The 18911-nt window shown below is 43.3% G+C and overlaps 1 protein-coding gene across 5 annotated transcripts in view; it reads left to right on the top strand.

Moving 5' to 3' along the window:
* The window catches only part of Carmil1 (capping protein regulator and myosin 1 linker 1), a 278033-nt gene that overhangs the window by 107202 nt on the left and 151920 nt on the right, over window positions 1-18911 (top strand). For all 5 annotated transcript variants that reach the window (XM_027409345.2, XM_027409351.2, XM_027409347.2 and 2 more), the window contains exons 3-5: window positions 856-906; window positions 5388-5447; window positions 14574-14695. In XM_027409345.2, coding sequence (XP_027265146.1) covers window positions 856-906; window positions 5388-5447; window positions 14574-14695 — 233 coding nt within the window. The remainder of the gene's footprint in view (window positions 1-855; window positions 907-5387; window positions 5448-14573; window positions 14696-18911) is intronic.

Raw genomic sequence — 18911 nt, 5'->3', positions numbered from 1 at the left:
CTAGATTAGCACATATGTGTCATTTACTAAACAAGGATTTAGTAGCAAGGAGGTTCCTTGGGAAATGAAGGAAGGCAATTCTGTTACTGCTAGCAGGGCCTTGGCCTCCTCTTTCTCTCCTTCAGAAGCTCATGAGGCCCATGGGGATGTCTAGTGCAGGGAGCCAAGTTAGACAATGGGCACGTACCCTGCTCAAAGCTAGGCACCAGCTTCTTTGGATTCAAGAGGGGTCTTCTGCATGGCAAGAGAGGCTCATAGGCCCACAGGACTCCATGGTGTCCAGATGTCATTGGTTGATTATCAGGAAGGAAGTTCAATCATGTCCTCTCTGTAAGGAAGCAAAGTTGGGGAAGGTCTCTTAGAAACTAGCCTAATTTTTCTGCCTGTGTGTTACATGAGTGTTATCAGCCTGTGCCCTGATGGTGGAAACCAGAGGGCAAACATGGGTGCTACTTGTCTTTGGTGACATGTGAATGAGAAGATATTGGCCTTCACTAAGTTTGCTGTCAATGCCCTGATTTAGGATACTATGCAACATGACCACATTCCAGTGTCCTGATCTCATCTGTGGGCCCAATGCTCGACACAGATTCTTCATGGGTTACTTGTCCAAATAAGCCTTGATTCAGGCATTCCTAAACTGAAAGTGGTTCTAGAGGACCAAGAAGCCATCCCTGGTCACTTATTGTTCTGTAGTAAGAGCCAAGCCACATTATAACACTGAATCATGCCACCTTTTACGGTGGTAACAGGGAAAGTTTTAGGGTATCAGTGCCATTGAACCCAGGCAGGTGAGACCGAAGCCCCTCTGGCCCATTTGCAGTACTGACGCCATCATCTGCCTTTGTGTTTCAGGTGCTCACATCATGCCGCGCCTTCCTCCTGTCAGCACGCATCCCCACCAAGGTAAGTGGTGTTACGTTCTTCTTCTGAGACAGACGGACTGACAGACACACTCAGTACATATCCACATGCACACTCTTGCTTGTATCCAGAGACACTCAAAAGAAGGGGCGCCCAACCTGTGACTATTTGATCTGACATCATCTGCAGATGTGTTGAGTTGCCTTCACAGCTGTTCTGCGATGCATGCTATCTGCAGGTTGGGCAAGCCTGCTCTAATAAACATGCATTCACAGATCCCTTATACAGACACAGTATTTAGGCCGATGTGTCTAGAGTTATCTTAGCACACATGTTTTGTTTCATTCCTCTCCTAGAGCGCCCCTAGAAATTGTCCTGAAGGATGCTTTTCATTTCCTTTCAATTCTGTGTAAAGCCATCCCAAGAAAAATGGTGAAGCATTTTGTGTTCCGTGTCCCCAGGCTCTCTGTCCCAGTCATTTTTCTCCTCAGCTGCACTGTGTCAAGTCCCTTACTTATTTGCTTCAGTCCAGCAGTAGCAGCTTTTTTTTTTTTTTTTCTATAGGGTTTTGACATGTGGGAAATAATCTTCCGATTCTAAAGGGTATACTGCATGGTTGTGAGCGCTGTAGCCCTCTCCAATCTTCCTGTAAAAAGAATTCTTCAAACTCTCCTTGTCCCTGTAGTCCCCTCTCTCCTTGCCACCCCTCCCTCTCCTACCCTCTTCTCTTCTTTCCTCCCTCACCTCTTTCCTGCTTTTTCCCTGTGTCCCCTCGCCTTCTGCCCTTTCCTTTTCTGCCTGCCCCTCTTCTTTTCTTTCCTCCCACTAACCTGCTCTCCTCTCTTCCCTCCTTCCTCCCTCCATCTTTCCTTTTCAACACTCGCCTTCCCTTTCTCTACCTTCCCTTCTCTCCTTTCTTTCCCTCACCCCTCCCTTCACTCCCCCTTTTCTTCCCTCTTCCCTCCCCCCTTCCCTTTCCTCAGGTTCTTACTCTGGTCCCATACTCCCTAAGTACCTCAGGCTGACCTTGAACTCACAGCAATCCTCTTTCTCAGCTTCCCAGGTTTGAGCTACATACTAAGCTGCACGCTTACAAGCCTCTCTGAAGAAAGATACTTGAGGTTCTAGCCCTTTGACATGTAAAGTGATACATGTTTACTGTGTTTTAAACTGATCAGTTACTATGGCAATGAGGCTGGACTAAACTCTCTCTAAAATAACTAAGGCCGAGCAGGTGTGGTATTGCATGCCAGTAATTTTGGGTTCCAGGCCAGCCTGGGCTACTTAGCCTTAAAACAGGAAAGGGGCAAGGGTGGAGGGGCGGGGTGGTGGCTGGAAGTGCATTCAGGAAAGCAGTGTGTAACCAAGCTAATGCAGAGGGAGTTATCTGGGGCTTGAGAAAAATAGCTTGCCCTAATGAAGAGAAGGCTCTGAAGCAGAGTATGGTGGTTCTTGCACGTGATTCTAGCACTAGGGTGGTAGAGGCAGCAGGTCCAGGAGTTGAAGGTCATCCTCAACTATATAAAGAATTAATTCCAGGTTAACCTGGGCTACATAGTGGGTTCAAGGCCACTATGGGCAAAATGAGAGATACCATCTAGAAAAGAAAAAGAGATGGCTCCTGGGTACTGCTTGGGTAAACATGTGAGATATTCCAAATGCATAGACATGCATACAATGGAGTCATATGTCTCAGATCGCCCATGAAGAAATGACTAGGCAGGATAACACACACCTGTAATTTCAATGTTGAAGACAGGAAGATTGCTGTGAATTCAAGGCACTCCTGGGCTCTACAGTGAGTACCAGCCATCTTAAAAGATAATGGGGGAGGAAGGTGGAAGGGTGAGTATAGGGGCAAGGGGGTTTAATGTGGTTTTGGCGGTTGAACCCAGTGCCTCATGAATGTTAGGCAAGATTTCTACCAACTGAGTTACACCCCCAGCCCTACCTTGAGCATGTCTAATAATAACCCAAAGCTCTGACTCAGCCCGGGTTCAGCCTGTCATCCTTTACTGAATGTTGGTCCCTTTCCACCTCTTGTTGGCTCATTGGACTTGAAGTTATTCTTTAAGGGCTACCTGCGTCTCTCCATGCTTCCCTGGTTCTGTTAACCCAGTGAAAACCCTCGTTGGGCATAATGTAAGCATCTTAATTGTGGTCCAGCATCACAAGACAAATTGACAAAAGTGGCAGTGTTCCACCTGGTGACTCACACCAGTGCAATGCATGGCTGTGCACCCACCCTGCATCTGTTGGATGCAATGACCGCTGAGGGCCCATGGGGTGCCCTTTGTATAGAAGTTATGTCAGGTGCTTTAAATGAGAGGTCTTCTCCATAGCAACTAGAGAGGACTATGAAAGGAGGGAGTGCCTATGAAGCAGTGGGGGCCAATGGAAGTGAATTATTGAGAAAACTGACACCTTGCAGTTCACACAGAGGTGGAGTCAGAGGCATAATCTGACCATGCCTGTGCTCATCTACAAAGCAGGAGACTTCAAATGCTCTTTTTGTAAGTTTTTGAGATAGGGTCTCATATATTCCATTCTGCCTCTACTTCCCAAATGCTGGGATGACACCATGCCTGGTCGATGTGGAGCTGGGAATCAGACTCAGTGCTTTGTGTATACTAGGCAAGCACTCTACCAACTGAGCCACATCCTCAACCCCAAGAGTTCTCTTTTTCAAAAGGAATTTAAGTTGGAAGCTGGATGCTTTCCCATGCCAGTAGCCTATTAGGCTTGACTCAAATAAAAGCTTTGGCACTGTAAAAAAAAAAATGGACTGCCAAAACTTTTATATATTTTTAAGTAATACTGGTAGCCAAGTGTGCCATTTCAGGAAACAATTATCTGCTGTACTTTAAAGAATTTAACTCAACTCAGATGTAGATGTTGGTAGTATTGGGTAAAAAATTGTCGCAGTCATTGAATGTTTCAAAATGTGGCCTCTAACGGTGCATGTAACCCATGGAGGAGAACACTCTCATTCCTCTTTGAGTTTCCAGTGTGGCACATAGTAGGCTGTTCTGAAGTATCAAATAAGTGAATATGAAAGAATGAACTCATTTATTCACTCTCAAATACCACCCCCTCCAACAAAGTCTTGCTATGTAGCCCAGTTGGCCCTGAACTCATGGTGATCCTCCTGCCTCAGCCTCCTGAGTTCTGGAATTACAGATATCAGCCACCACCCCAAGTTCTATGAGTCTAGCTCCAGACATCACTGTGCCTCTGCTGTTCAACTTTGGGATCTTCTGCTTTAGTATTTTGTCCTATTGTGTACCTTGGCACAATATGCCAGCAGGGGGCAGAGTTCAGACCATGTGGGTTGATTCTATACTTGTTTCTTAAGCATGACAGCTGGCCTTCTATATCTATGGCTTTCATATCTGTGGATTCCATTTATATGGATTCAAAATACGTGAAAGCAGTGCTTCCCTTCAGACATTTTCTCTTCATTCTTCCCGGGCAGCATGACACTGCACTGCATTGTATTAGGCGTTATAGGAGCTGAGAAGATGACTTTAAATATTTAGGAGTATGTGTGCACATGCACAGTGTGAGTGTAAGAGATGTGAACATCTGCAGATTGTGGTGTCTTTGGGCATCCCCTGAATCTCCCAGGGCTACCAAAGGATGCACATGTGTTTCTAGATTTAATGTGAGATGAGCCCAGTCATGTCCCTCTATCTTTTAACTGTTTGGTGTAAGTAAGATGAAAGACTGCACAACTAAGACAAAAGCTAGTGATCAAAGATAGATCTGGGAACGTACTTCACAGTCAGGAGAATGTTTAGGGTAGAAAGAGGTGATGATCACAGGAGATGAAGGGAAACTTCTTAATTAATTCAAAAGAGGTAGCTGAGTGGTAGGGTATTAGTCTGGTTTGTGCATGCTGGTTTGGTGCCTGGCATCATAAAATAAAAAAAATGAATAAACAAAATGTAAAAGAAATAATAAATGAATACTTGGAGGAAGGGCATGTATATGCCATTGAACATAGTTTAAAATTCATAAATATATTCAAATATTTAAAACAGGAATTTGATAGATTTGGGGGAAGAAGGTGACTTTAGTGAGTGACTGGAGGATGACACAAAGAGGAAGATAAAGGTTTAGAAGAAAGGTCCAGGACATGGAGACTGAGGCTTTCCAAAGGAACATTGTGGAGAAAAGGGAGAAATACGTATTTGGTGGCTTAGTATCCTGTAGGCATTTGTCAGTGTGTACACAGTGGAGTAGAGTGCAGGCCTTTCATCTGGTTTGAGCCTGGATGAAATGTAAAAGTCAGGTGTGCTACTTCCCCCGCTCTGTTTGTGAGATGGGTAATGCCTCTTTTGAGATATGATGAATCCCAGCTCTGTTACTGTGGACAGAGGTATCCTGTAGCCTGTCTTCAGAAGGTGCACAAGCCTTACTTAGCCTTGGGGTAGCTCTGATGATGGCATGTTTGGACCTCAAATGATATGTTTTTAAGCCCTCATTATAGGTCTCTTCTTCCCCTTTCCCCCTCATTACAGCTCGAGTTAACCTTCAGCTATCTGGAGATTCATGGAGTCATCTGCCACAAGCCAGCTCAAGTAAGTATGAGCTCCACCAACCTGCCACTGTGAGGTCACACAAATGAAGATTCTTGAGACAGAACAGAAAAGCAAGAGAACAGTAGAATTTTCAGGAGGAGCAACTGCAGAAGCTGTGTGTGGGAGGAGTCTGGAGCTCATTCTGATAAGAAAACTGGTAACTGAGAGAACCAAGCAACTCCTCAGCCAGCTGCTGTTTGGCATGATGTATGGCAGATATTAACGTCAAAGCTTCATAACTTTTATAAAGTGCTGTGTGAAATACCTCCCATCCCAGACAAGGCTGGCCTCAAGTTCTCAGCAATCCTCCTGTCTCAGCCTCCTAAGTATGGGGATGACAGGTATGAACTATGTGCCTGGCTTTATGAAAGTCTTTCTTGGAAGGAAGTAATAAGTGATTTCTTTTTGGTGCTTCAAAGCTGATTAAAAATAGTTTCATTTTAGCTATAAGTTGTTGCAGTGAAGTGTAAAATCCAATAACTTTTGGCATATGTATATCCATGAAACTGTTAGTACAACCAGGATACTGGCTATATTCATCACCTCCCCATCTGCAATCTCTTACAGGCACCTGCTTTCTGTCGCCATAGAGTGGGTCACATTTTATAACATTTCATACAGATGGAATCACATAATTTATAGTCTTGCCTTCTTCACTCAGTTAACTATTTTGAGGTGGATTTATGGCATGTCTCAGAGGCTCTTTCCTTCATGTTGCTGGGTGGTGTGCTGCCTCATAGATATGTCAATTTGTCTGCCCTTGCAATTGTTGCTGGAGAGTGAGTTGTTTGCAGTTTTGACTGTATCAGGTACAACTGCTTCTTTGGACATGGATGTGGGGGTCCCTGTAAGTGTCATTGCCAGGATGGAAATGATCTGGGTGAGGTAAGAATGGAACTCAGTTCAGCCTTGGTGCTGGGCCAAACTTCAGGAGTCTGACACCAGGTCGTTTATTTTAGCTATATTTAAGCACAGCACAATTTTGGAAAAGTTTTCTGGTGACAATTAATTTAGTCCCATGTGTACAACAAAGCTTAAGAGATGTTTACACTGAAGCTGTTTAAAGATGGGTTCTGTTGACTCAGAAACAATGATCAAGATAAGGGACCATGGTGAATGACTGAGGTAAACATGCCTATGGGAGTCAGGATTGGACGGGCCCTATGGTAGCATGGAAGTAGGGTGTTGTAAAGTACAAGTGATAATCTCTCTTAAAGATGGCTTTATTGACTAGGAACAATGCTCAAGACTTGGGGTAGGGGGGAGATCTGAGATAAACAAACATAATATTCTGGGGGATACAGGTTTAGGTAGCCTGGCCCTACAGATAGCAAAGGATCACCAGGCTGTAAACTACATCCTTTCCCAGCATTCTTGCTGGAAGACAGGCAAACATCTTCCTTTGAAGAGATAAGCCTGTGTTTTCAACTTTCCTGGCTTTTCCAGTGTTATTTCTGTGCACAAGGACTGCTTACCATACATACTGCTTACATATATCCTTTCATTTGTCACAGGTCTTAGTAGAGTGGCAGGCTCCTGTTGTAGGTGTGTTTGTTTAGCATTGAGTACTGTGAACCCGCCCTCTCAGAAGGTGGCACTGTTGTGGGTTGCCATCAATAGTGTGCTAGAGATATAGTACTTTTATATCTCCCTGAGCATAAGTAAGGTCCATTTAATTTATTTTTAATTTTAGCCCTTTTAACAAGTATGTAGGGTGCTTTTTTCTTTCTTCTGAATTTAAAAACAATATTCTGGATACAAATAATTGACTTTGGCATTTGGTTTTACCTTCTCCTCACCTTGCTATCCTCAACTGGTAGAGTCAGCATTTCTAATAGATTTTGTTATTTCTGTAGAGATGCTGTCGTCATTTGTGTGAATATGGATAGTTTTTCTCTTTTTTCTGCCTCTCTTCCATGGGGAGGGTATTCCTGAGTTTTATATGCTCCCATACATCTTGCTGATGTATTAAGAGTTCAGTATACTGACTTCTTTTTACCTAGGATGCTTCCCAGAGTTATTCTGAAGTCATCTATCTTGTAGAAAGAGGTAATGTGTCTATGAAAGAGCAGGCTTGCTTATCATTTCCCATGAAAACAGGAGACTGCACAGACACAATGGTTCCTCGTGTGTGTGTGTGTGTGTGTGTGTGTGTGTGTGTGTGTGTGTGTGTGTGTGTGTGTCTGTGTCTGTGTGTCTGTCTGTGTGTCTGTGTGTCTGTGTGTCTGTGTGTCTGTGTGTCTGTGTAGGCATCCATATGAATTTCTCCATGTAACTCTGGGGGGATATTGAGCTCTGGGAAGTTTATTATGGTGCCCATACACCTTTGTTATGACAAGGAGCTTCCTGGCTCCAGCCAGTATCTGTGGAAGGAACAGTAACAGGACAACTTATTGGCTCCTAGATGGAGTAGAATCAAGTCTCAGACCCCAGTAGGACTCATTGTCTCTTCAGGACAATGCTGAAGAGAAGTGGCCAGATCAGATGTTCCTGTCTCATGCCTAGTCTCCAAGGGAAATTCATTCTTTCACCATCAAGTGTGACATTGCTATAGATTTGTTCTGTAAAATTTGATTTTTACTTAGTTAGGGGCATTTCCTTTCTATTCCTAGTTGAGTTTTTATCAGGACCAGTGTTAACTTTTGTTCAGTGTTTTTCTTTATTTCCCGAGATTGGTGTGTTTATTATGATTCCCTCCTTTGCCTTCCATGAAGAATTATATTTATTTATGAATATTTAGTCTTTTATTCCCAGGACAATCCCCATGAATCAAAACATGTTACTTGTTGTTTTTCGAGACAGGGTTTTCCTGTTCCTGGATGTCCTGGAACTTGATTTGTAGACCAGGCTGGGTTCTAACTCATTGAAATTCACCTGCCTCTGCCTCCCAAGTGCTGGGATTAAAGCATGAGCTACCACCACCCAGCTAACATGTTATCTTTTTATATATTGTGGATTATATTGAAAATATAATGAATTTTGATTTTACATTCTGTTTATATTGTTATATCACCTCATAGGTACACCACCTTTCATTTATATCGTCTTCTATATCTATGTATTTTTTATCTTATTAAATTTAAAATTCTTAAAATATTATCTACTGTCATTTCACATGTTTCAATATATATATATATATATATATATATATCCATATGTTAAACTTTGGAAAGGAGTTTTTGCACTGCTGTTTAAGATGCTAGTTTGTTGTTTTCCTATTCTCTTTTCTTCTCCAAGACGTTAGCATAGTCATGGAGTAACCAGACGAACTAGGAAGGAGTCTCTGTTCTTCATCTCCTTTATAAGAGCAGTGCTAGCATTAATTCCTTAGACATTTGGAAGTTGGCTATGCTTTGAGGTCATGTCACTATCCTTCTGGCTCATGGTGTTCTCTTGTGATATCTGTAGAAATCATTGCTGATATTGATCATTTGGTGAGCTTTTTCTCTTTGTGTTAATTTTGTTAGACATTTATTTTATTGATCATCTCAAAAACAACAAGTCCTTTCTCTGATCTTTATTTTTATAACTGATTACCTCTTAAAAGCATATGTAACTGATTGCTTACTTCTTAAAAGCATATGTGTGTTTAGGTTGTTGGTAATGCTCTTAAAAAGAAACTGTCAAAACTGTCATTTACAACAGCTGAGATTACATACAAATCCTTGGAAATTTTCCATGGTTCAGCTTAGAGCAATATTTTATCATTCTCCAGAAACTAGGTTTTGAACAAAAAAATCACAACAGCATAAGTTTGCCCAAATGGCCAAACATATGTAGGAGTGAGTCATCACTCATGAGTGATGGATGGTGATATACCCCTAGGCTGGTCTCTATTGAGGAATGTCTGTTTATGATTCAGATGGGAGAAGAGGGCATTAGTGAATGTTAATGCCAAATTCATATTGAAAGTGTGACTTGACTGTGGTAGTTAAGTATGACAAAGATGTTGGTGAAGGTAGGTGAAGCTCCTCCTGTGGCTTCAGGAGCTGACTATCCCATAACCTGTATAGTCTTGTCACCTCTTTGAGCCAACTGCTTAGAAGAAATGGCAGTTGTCTGCTTCAGCCACAGAGCATTCCAGTTGCAGGTAGTTGCTGTGTGAAGCTCTTAGAGTTACAGGGAGTCTCTGACATGATGCTCTTAGAGTTCCTGTGAGTACGACCCAGTGATGTGGGCTTGGGAGATGAAAGGAGAGTGCAACAATAGCCAGGGTTCTGTGGTCTGACAGTTTAGAATGCAATCCCAGTTCCATAGTGGTGCTCAAGTCCTGCTGTGTTTCACAGTGGCCTCTAGCTTGTGTACGAAGTACAGATCCCCACTTGGCAGCTCAGTCTTTCCCTGTCACATCCCCTCTCCCCCTTTGCATATATGCCCACATACATGACATTTAAGGACATTTAGGACAATTTGGATTAAATAACTGAGTAGTTTGCTTGTTTTAAATCAACTATACAATTGGTTACCTGTGTTCTGAAGACTGAGACTCGGTAACTCATGTAACCCAGGGGAGGCTCAGTAACTCACATCCCTCCAGTCTCTAGTTCATGTGAAGTCATGAGGACAATGAGATCTGCCAGTTACAATCTACCCCCCCCTTTTTGGAGTAAAGATTTTATTTTATTTTTATTTTTGAGAGAGAATATGAATGTGCACATGCAGACAGATGCCTGTTAGAGGAAAGAAGAGGGCATCAGGTCCCCTCAGGCTGGAGTTGCTGGTGGTGCTTGAAGTGGGTGCTGGAAACTGAACCTGGCTCCTGTGGAAGAGCAGCACATGCTCTTAACCTATTGGTTCTCAACTTTCCTGATGCTGTGACCCTTTAATACATTTCCCTTTGTGGTGGTGACTCCCAACCATAGAATTGTTTTCACTGCTACTTTATGACTGTAAATTTGCTACTGTTATGAATGTAAATATGTTTTCCGATGACCTTTTTTTCTGAAAGGGTTGTTGGACTCCCAAAGGGGCCATGACCTAAAGATTGAAAACCACTATCTTAACTATTCTTAACTACCTCTCCATTCCCTACAATCTAACCTTAATAATGGATTCTTGCTAACATTCTGGGCTTATGAAACTTCTGTCATTGCTATTTTTAACCATTTAAGTGTGGTTTATCAGCTCAGGTAAAATGCTTGGAACAGAATGCAGTGCCCTGTATATGAATGAATAAGTAAATATGTTACAGAATTAGTGAAGTTTGCCTTCATTATTGCGCTTTTCCTTTCCTTTGTGGAAATCTGGGATGTTGAAATCTTATTTGCAAGTCTTGATGATAGCACCACACCTTTGGTGGTCATGATCTTACACCTTTATACTGTGGAATTTTTAGATTTTCATCTGTAGCTCAAGATCTGCTATTATTATTATTATTCAAACTAAATTGTTGCTCTGTCAGAGTACACAGGTAAGCCAACCTCTGCTTGTTTCTGTTAGAGGAAACAAAATCATCTTATGTTTATTGACTGATGTTTAGTAAAAAAAATGCTGCCTATACCTGGGCCCAGTGAATTAGGAGTGTAGTCTAAGCCACTAGATGCCAAGGTAGGAGGATGGCAAATTCAAGACCTTCCAGCACTACACAGTGAGTTCAAGTTGAGCTGAAGCACTTTAGTGAGATACTGTCTCAAAATGGAAAGGAGAAACACGGTAGAGGATATAGCTCAGTCCATAAGATGCTTGTATTGGTCTCCGTGATCAGGAGTAGACATAGTGAATGTAATCTCTAGTGATTTTTTTTACATTAGAAATATTTTTTTTATTTAGAGAATACTTTATTAGTTTTTGTAATCAAACCCACGTAGATAAGACCTTACATATTTAATACAATGTGTTACCCCTGAAATGGAAAAAAAATTAAGTTCAACATTTCTAGACCAATATGGCTGTTAATTTCTGTACTATGCCAACTCAACACAGTAAACTGGGACTCTCTAGTGATTTTAATTAATGGCCTGGCACACTAGGCAAGCACTTTTCCATGGTTACTATTTTAAAAGGGGGTAGAGGTTATGAGTTCTGCCCTGTGAGGTGTTTGAACATTCTGTTTCTGCTCAGCCTGCAGCAGAAGGAAGCCAGCATGTGACAGACAGCTCTTTTTGTTGAGGCTGTGATGTGTTGGGTGGCTCCACCTTGGTGGCTTTGTTGCAGACTTTACATTATGCAGAGGTGTTGACACCTCCAGCAGGGCTTTGTAAGCACCTTCATGTCAGGTTGGATTTGAAGGCTCATTTCTTCCCCCACCTGTTGCCCTTTCTCTTCTCTGTCATCCTATTCAGTCCTGCATAATTAGGGATGATTATGTGTGAAGATCAAGTGGAATTAGAATAGGATAATTATGAATCACTTGCACCCAGACTGTGAACTGAATAGCAGTGAGGAATGTGAAAGGACCTTCACCGAGGACTGGGGGCAGGTTGTCAAGCTTAGACACACAATGGCCTCCCACATGATCTGGCTTTAGAAGTGATTATCCACATGTGGAGCGAAGAAGGAGTGTGGCAGCAGCATTGACTCAGCCTCCCCCTGGACACAGTGGAGTCTGGTAGGAAACCAACTACAAAGCTTCCATGTGTTGGGCTGCTGCCTTGTTCTGTGGTCCGTATGTCTCTTGGACCACTGTGTATGGGACTTAGCCTAGAAAATTTTGTAATTTCCACCTCCCCCTCCTATTCTCTTCCCTCTCTCCCATTCTTTGTTTCCTCATGGTCTTTTCTTGTATGTCTCAAGCTGACCTTGAACTTATAGTAATCTTTGTTTCAGCCTTCAGAGTGCTGAGTTTACAGGTATGCACTACCATGCTTGGGTCAATTTTTTTTAAATCGTGTTAATTTTATATTTTTATGGCTGTGTGTGTATGTGTGTGTGTGTGTGTGTGCGCGCGCGCGCTCGAGTGCGTCTATGTGTGCACACATGTGTGCATGCACGCCACCATGCACATGTGGAAGTCAGATGACAACCTTTGGGAGTTGGTTTCTGCTTTCCACCATGTGAGTCATGGAGAACAAACTCAGGTTGTTAGGCATGACAGCTGACACCTTTAAGTACTGAGCAATCTCACTGTCCTTCTTTTCCTTCCTTCCTTCCTTCCTTCCTTCCTTCCTTCCTTCCTTCCTTCCTTCCTTCCTTCCTCCTTCCTTTTCCCCCCACTGACACTATTTCCCCGTTTCTTTCTTGATGGTGTCCTATTATTGTGGCTCATTTGACCTGAAACTTAGTGTATAGCCCAGGCTGGCTTCAAACTCATGGTGATCCTCCTGCTTCAGCCTCTCTTGTGCTGGGGTTATCGGGTGTTAGCCACCAGGTTAGCTTCCATTGTCAGTTTTTTGAAGAACTTGTTGAGAGTTAAAATTGAAGACTCTTCTCCCTATTGCTAGGTGGCACCGAGTGCTCTCTCTCTAAAGTTTCATAACTGCTAGGATCAGTTGCTGGGTCTCACCATTTCAACACTTTCCATTCCTTTTCTCCTTAATAAGAATACATTGATTCAGAAATTTTTTATTTTCAAATTGCCTAATTTTCTGGAAATCCAGAATGAACTGTGAGCATTGCTTTGTTACTCTCCCTGACTAACTGAACATGGAATTTGGATTCCATTTTTATACACATTTAAGTGACAACAGGGAGCAAATGCTGAGGATGTTTAGATACTGCGATGGTCCCAAAGGACATCATTGTTCATGGCTACTTAGAGCAGTGGTCCTCAACCTTCCTAATGCTGTGACCCTTTAATATAGTTCTTTGTGTGTGGTGACCCCTACCACCTGCCATAAAATTAGTTCCTTGCTACTTCATAACTGTAATTTTGCTACTGTTATGAATTGTAATGTAAATATCTGATATTTGAAGTTTATATCAATATGATATTGACCCCTTGGAGGTTGCAACTCACAGGTTGGAGCCACTGACTTTGAGGGTTAAGACAATGTCATCTTTTAGAAAAGTGACCTGTGACTGTTTCTTGTGAAATACTCCTAACATCAGCAAGTTGCCTGTTTCCAGGTGGATTTTAACTCATTTTCAGGATAAGGTGAGGAATACATCTCAGCTTTATCTGGGGTCTCCAGCCCACTCTGTCATTAAGCCTAGCAGATTTTGTTATCCTACTGTTTCAGTGTTTTCTCTTTCAGGTCTCTCTCTGCTTAAAAGGTTGGCCTTTTAATAATAACTTGCATTTCCCTTTCCTCCTAGTAAAAAAAGATTATTAACTTGTGTTTAGGTATTTTACAAGATTTCTTGTCTTAAAAATGCACTTTCAAAAGAAAGAAAAAGAAGCGACAAATGGATGAAGTTATACACAAAAGCAGAGCTACCACAAGCATAGGCAGATGTTTCTCACGACAGGATCAGACTGGGATGTGTGGGATGTGGCCATCACCAGGGAGGTCTATTCCAATCAGTTTGGATGCTGATCACATCCATAATCAAAAGCAGAGGATAAACAAATGGATCCTTGTTTGCTTATACTCAGCTCTGTTTCTCTATTCTTACATTGTTTGGGAATTCCTGCCTGGGGAATAGGACTACTCATAGTAGGCTGCCTTCTTTCACATCCGTTAACAATCAGGACAGTCCTCTACAGACATCCTCAAAGCCCAGCCTGATCCACACAAATCCTTATTAAGGCTCTCTTCCCCAGGGATTTGAGGCTGTGCCAAATTGATAATTAAAAATATCTAGGCTGATTTTATTGCCTGGCTGTTGGAATATCCCAGCAATAAACATAAATGTGCAAGTGTGTGGTATGTTGGTCTAGCATCTTTTAGGTGATATAGCTGTGTCAGATGGTGGTTATGGTTTTAGTTTCTGAGAACCCTCTATAGTGACTTACATTGCTGTTGTACCAGTTTGTATTTACACCTGTCATAATGCTTCTTACATACATCACTTTATAACCTTTTTTTGGTGTGTGGAGGCTGAGATAGGGTTTTTCAGTGGCTATGGAGCCAGTCCTGAAGCTTGCTCTATAGACCAGGCTGGCTTCAAACTCTCAGAGATCCACCTGCCTCTGCCTCCCAAGTGTTGGTATTAAAGGCGTGCGCCACCACTGCCTGGCCACTTTATAACCTTATTAAAGAGGGAAGAAATTGGGCTCCTTGTTAAGTGTGCTGCTTGTTCTTGCAGATGGCTGTGGAAACTGAGAAGTGTAGCATGTCCCTGAAGATGGCATCACCTGAGGACGTGAGTGATGTGCTGGCTCACATAGGCACCTGCTTGCGGAAGATATTTCCAGGCCTCTCCCCACTGTAAGTCCTGTGGAAGAGCAAAGACTTTGTTCTTTATCAGACTGACAAATGTGAAAATATTTTACTCTTATCTTTGTTCCTATACCTCTTCTTTTCTCAGACCACTTAGACCACCACCACCACCACCACCACCACCACCACCACCACCACCACCACCACCATCACCACCCCCGCTACCAAAACCATGTCCTCCTCTATTCCCTCTGCCTCTGCTACCACCACCTCCACTTCTACCACCTCCTTCACCACTACCACCCCTACCCCCACCCCAAGTACCACAACTGCCTCCTCCATCACTTCTTCCTCTATTACTACCCCTACCCACCCCATCTCATCCGCCACTACCACCTCTATCCCCCGTCCCCTCCTTTTCCTCCTCCTTTACGACCTCATCTTCCTTTTCCTACAATCTTTCTTCCTTTTGTTCCTTTTTTCCTCCAACTCTCCTTTTCTGGGTCAGGGAGAACAGGAATCAGGGTGGGGGACAGTTTTACTACATAGCCCAAGGCTAGTCCAGGACTTTGAGCTATCCTTTTATATTAGCCTGCAGGTGATTATAAACTGGTCACCACGTCTGGTTTAGGATAGTGGTTTAGCTAACAGTCTACATTGGGGGTGGGTGTTGGAATGAGGGGTAGATGGACTGAGGCTTATAATGTACACAGAGGCTTCTGCCAGGAAGCTCGAAGAGTAACACAGGAGGATGCATTCCACCTATTGTGGGAAATCCCTTCCCACTGAACATGCTGAGGGGTGCTCATGCCTATGCATGGTGATTTGTGGTGGGTCTTTCCTGGTGGTAAGGGGAATTCTGACGACTCTTGCCCGTTTTGGAACATGAAGGAAGGCAGGTCTGTCTTAGGGAAACATCTTTTTATCTTCACAGCAAAGGGCTAAAGAGGCATGGAGGTTAGGGACTATTTCATTTGCTTTATGCTGAGTGGACCTGCTTGCTAGGTTCTCTTTTATTCTCATTACAGACTTGCTAAGTGAGCACACTCAGGATAGCCGGTTGCTGAGATAACAGTGTGTGCCTGGCCACATGGTGGAATAGGGGAAGGGAAGCTGGAGTTGTTTCCTGCCCTCTGCCTGTAGTATGTCAAGCCTTGGGTGTTTTTAAGGAAAGCACTTGCTGATGCTCCAAGAGGCACACACCTGCAGGGTAGGCTGGGAGGTGAGGGGTGAGTCACAGCAGTGGTAGGGAAACACTCAGGAGGGAAACTTCCCCTAGAGTGGTTTCCGGTCACCCTTAAAGATAGTTGATTTTCTTATCTTCTGCCCAGGTTCTTACCATGCCCTGTCCAAGGACAAAGTGAGCAGGCAGTGAAGGGTGACCAAAGAGGACTTTATTGACAAAAGATTGACAGTTGAACGGAATAGGAAAACCAGTCACCATGCAAGAATGCCACCTCCATGCAACAGTGAGAGACTGGAATTCTTGCTTTGCAATAGGATGCAAACCAAGGACTTGAGGAAAGTGTTAGGAGGGTTAGAGCTCCCACAGGTTGGTGGTGGAGTGGGGCTGGAGCAGCAGGTCTCAGAGGGCCTGAAACAGTAGGTACCCAGCAGAAGCAAATTCCTGCCTGCAGCCACAAGCTGAATCGTGGAAGCTGAGTCAGGAATCAGCCACTGCTTCTAGCCAAGATAGAGGTTGAGGTAGGAACCAGTCACCCTGCCTGAAGCTGCAGGTCTGGGAGGCTGGAGCAGTGGTAGCCCAAGGGGCAGGGAGTCTGTCTCAGCAGGTCTTGAAGGCAGGAAGTCTTCTTTCCTTCAGGGAGCTGTGTCAGTGGTTCTCAACCCGTGGGACATATCAGATGTCCTTCATGTCAGGTATTTACGATTCATAACAGTAGCAAAATTACAGTTACCAAGTAGCAAGGAAATAATTTTATGGTTGGGGGTCACCACAACATGAGGAACTGTATTAAAGGGTCAAAGCATTAGGAAGGTTGAGAACCACTAACCTATGTTTAACCCTGTTACATAATACCCAGGTATGTGCATATATTCCAGCCCTCCTCAAATCAAGAGGGAGAGAGAGAGAGAGAGAGAGAGAGAGAGAGAGAGAGAGAGGAGAGAATGAGAATGTATGTGTATGCAAAGTAGGCATAGAATGGGGGCCATTTAGGGAAGAGCTATCAATCCTGGAGGAAGACACAGACCTAAACCTGTCAAAAGAGTTCCCAACCAGGTGTGGCTCCTTTCTTCCACAGAACTGGTGGGGTAGCAAGTATAAAGAAAAGGCGCCACAGGATTGTCATGCCTGGAAGTTTGAAATAATGTCTAGTGGCTATGGCAGTGTTGCTGTCATGATTGTACAAGGGACTGCTGCCATGATCTCTACCTAGTGGTGTCTTTCTGTCATGGTTGGGTCCAATAGACTAACACTGGGACTGTCCTATCACCAGTGTTGGAGGCTGTCAAATCCAGCTCTGTTTGTGCCTGGTATTTGTTGGTGTGGTTTCTGCTCTTCCTGCTGGCTGCCACTTAAGTAGCACCGGGGACTCTGCTACTCCATCAACATCAGAGGACTGACCATGTGGGGTAAACATGAGTTCCCAATAGCTGAAACTTTCCTTTAATGCATTAGCAGTGAAGGGACAGAGGGCTAGCTCTTCCCTGTCACCCTCAGCAGTGAGGAGTCCTCTTAATCCTTTAGAGTCCTTAACTCAGGCAAGCTCAGGATTGGGTCCTTAAAGAATTTCAGGACTAGTCTGAGGCAAAGTTGGGCTTTTAATAAAAATTGAAAGAAAAGTCATTTAAAAAAGACCAAGTGTTCCAGGAAGTCTCCAAAGCCACACAGAGAAACCCCACCCTTGCCTCCACCCAAGACCATAAGTACATCCACCCAAGAGAGGGGGTGTGACCTTCACAGGAAGGAACGGAAGTTTATCGAAAAGCATTTAAAAATTAAAACAATATGTTTCAGTAGTGGTACTGGGGTTTGAACTCAGGCCTCCTAGGTGTTAGCCAACCACTCTGCTTGCTACCTACTTGTCTACCTACCAGCCTGATTTAAAATTTTCAGATCTATATTTATTTACTTTTTTGTTTGTTTTGTTTCTTTGAGACAGGGTTTCTCTGTGTAACTTTGACTCCTATCCTGGAATTCCCTCTGTAGAGCAGGCTGGCCTCAGAGCTCACAGAGATCCACCTGCCTCTTTCTCCTGAGTGCTGGGATCAAAGGCGTGTACCACCAATGCCCGGCTCATTTACTTATTTATTTGTGTGTGTGTGTAATCATGTGTGTGCCACAGCATGTTTATAGAGATCAGAGGACAACTTGTGGCAGGTAGTCACTTCTTTTGCTACTATCAGGGATATTACCAAATTAATTTTGGTTTTGGCTCTATCTTTATTTTTTTTTTCCTTCCAGAGAACACTTAACACTTAATACGGAATAATGTTTTCAGTGTAACTTCGTATAATGCCCATTTGTAGCTAGGTAGCTTTGATAAAACATTGGCATTCCCTGGTTTGTGCCCTGCATTCTCCCCTCTAGTCTGTCTGGTGAGCATCTCCAGAGGGCTGGTCTCAAGCTGCATAAACTCATTCTGTCCCAGAAGAACTGTTTTTCTTACCCTATAAAAGCCACCTAAATTGCTCAAGGATTGGCTTTGTTGTTCATGGTCTCATAAGTAGGACGCCATGAGTTAGTTGCCAGATTCTTGATGTCATCTCAGTGACTCTTGGCTGGGTCCTTTGTTTTTCTTTTTGTTGCCTTTGCTTCACTCAGTTCGGACTGTGTTACTTTTCTCTACTGAAGCATCTCTGTAACTAGTCTCTTGACCTCTTCTTTTCTGTGCAACCAGCCCTCCATACTGAGCAGTTATCTTTGTATAATTCAAGCACTATCTGCGTCTTGATGACTAGCTTCCTGATAAAACTGAAATTGTATCTCCCGGCCCAGAAGAGAATTGCTTTCCTACCACATGATCAGCCTATTTCAGAAGACAGCAGATGCTGGAGCTTCTATCCTTTTTTATGAAGGTTCCTTCCCGGCCTGGCTCTGTTATGTTTGACTGTGAAACTCCCTCCACAGGCTCACATGCACTGTCCCGATGACTCAGTAGTGAGAGTGTGGATAAGTTCTTTTTTTTTTTTTTTTTTTTTTTTTTTTTTTGTTTCAGCTTTGCTTTGGGGAAGGGGACCCGCGCTCTGCCCCGTGCTGGGATTAAAGGCGTGTGCCACCAACGCCCAGCCGAGAGTGTGGATA

The sequence above is a fragment of the Cricetulus griseus genome, chromosome 3 (genome assembly GCF_003668045.3).
Source record: "Cricetulus griseus strain 17A/GY chromosome 3, alternate assembly CriGri-PICRH-1.0, whole genome shotgun sequence".
Lineage (NCBI taxonomy): Eukaryota > Metazoa > Chordata > Mammalia > Rodentia > Cricetidae > Cricetulus > Cricetulus griseus.
The sequence above is the reverse complement of the archived record's forward strand: the minus strand, read 5'-3'. Positions and strand labels throughout refer to the sequence as shown.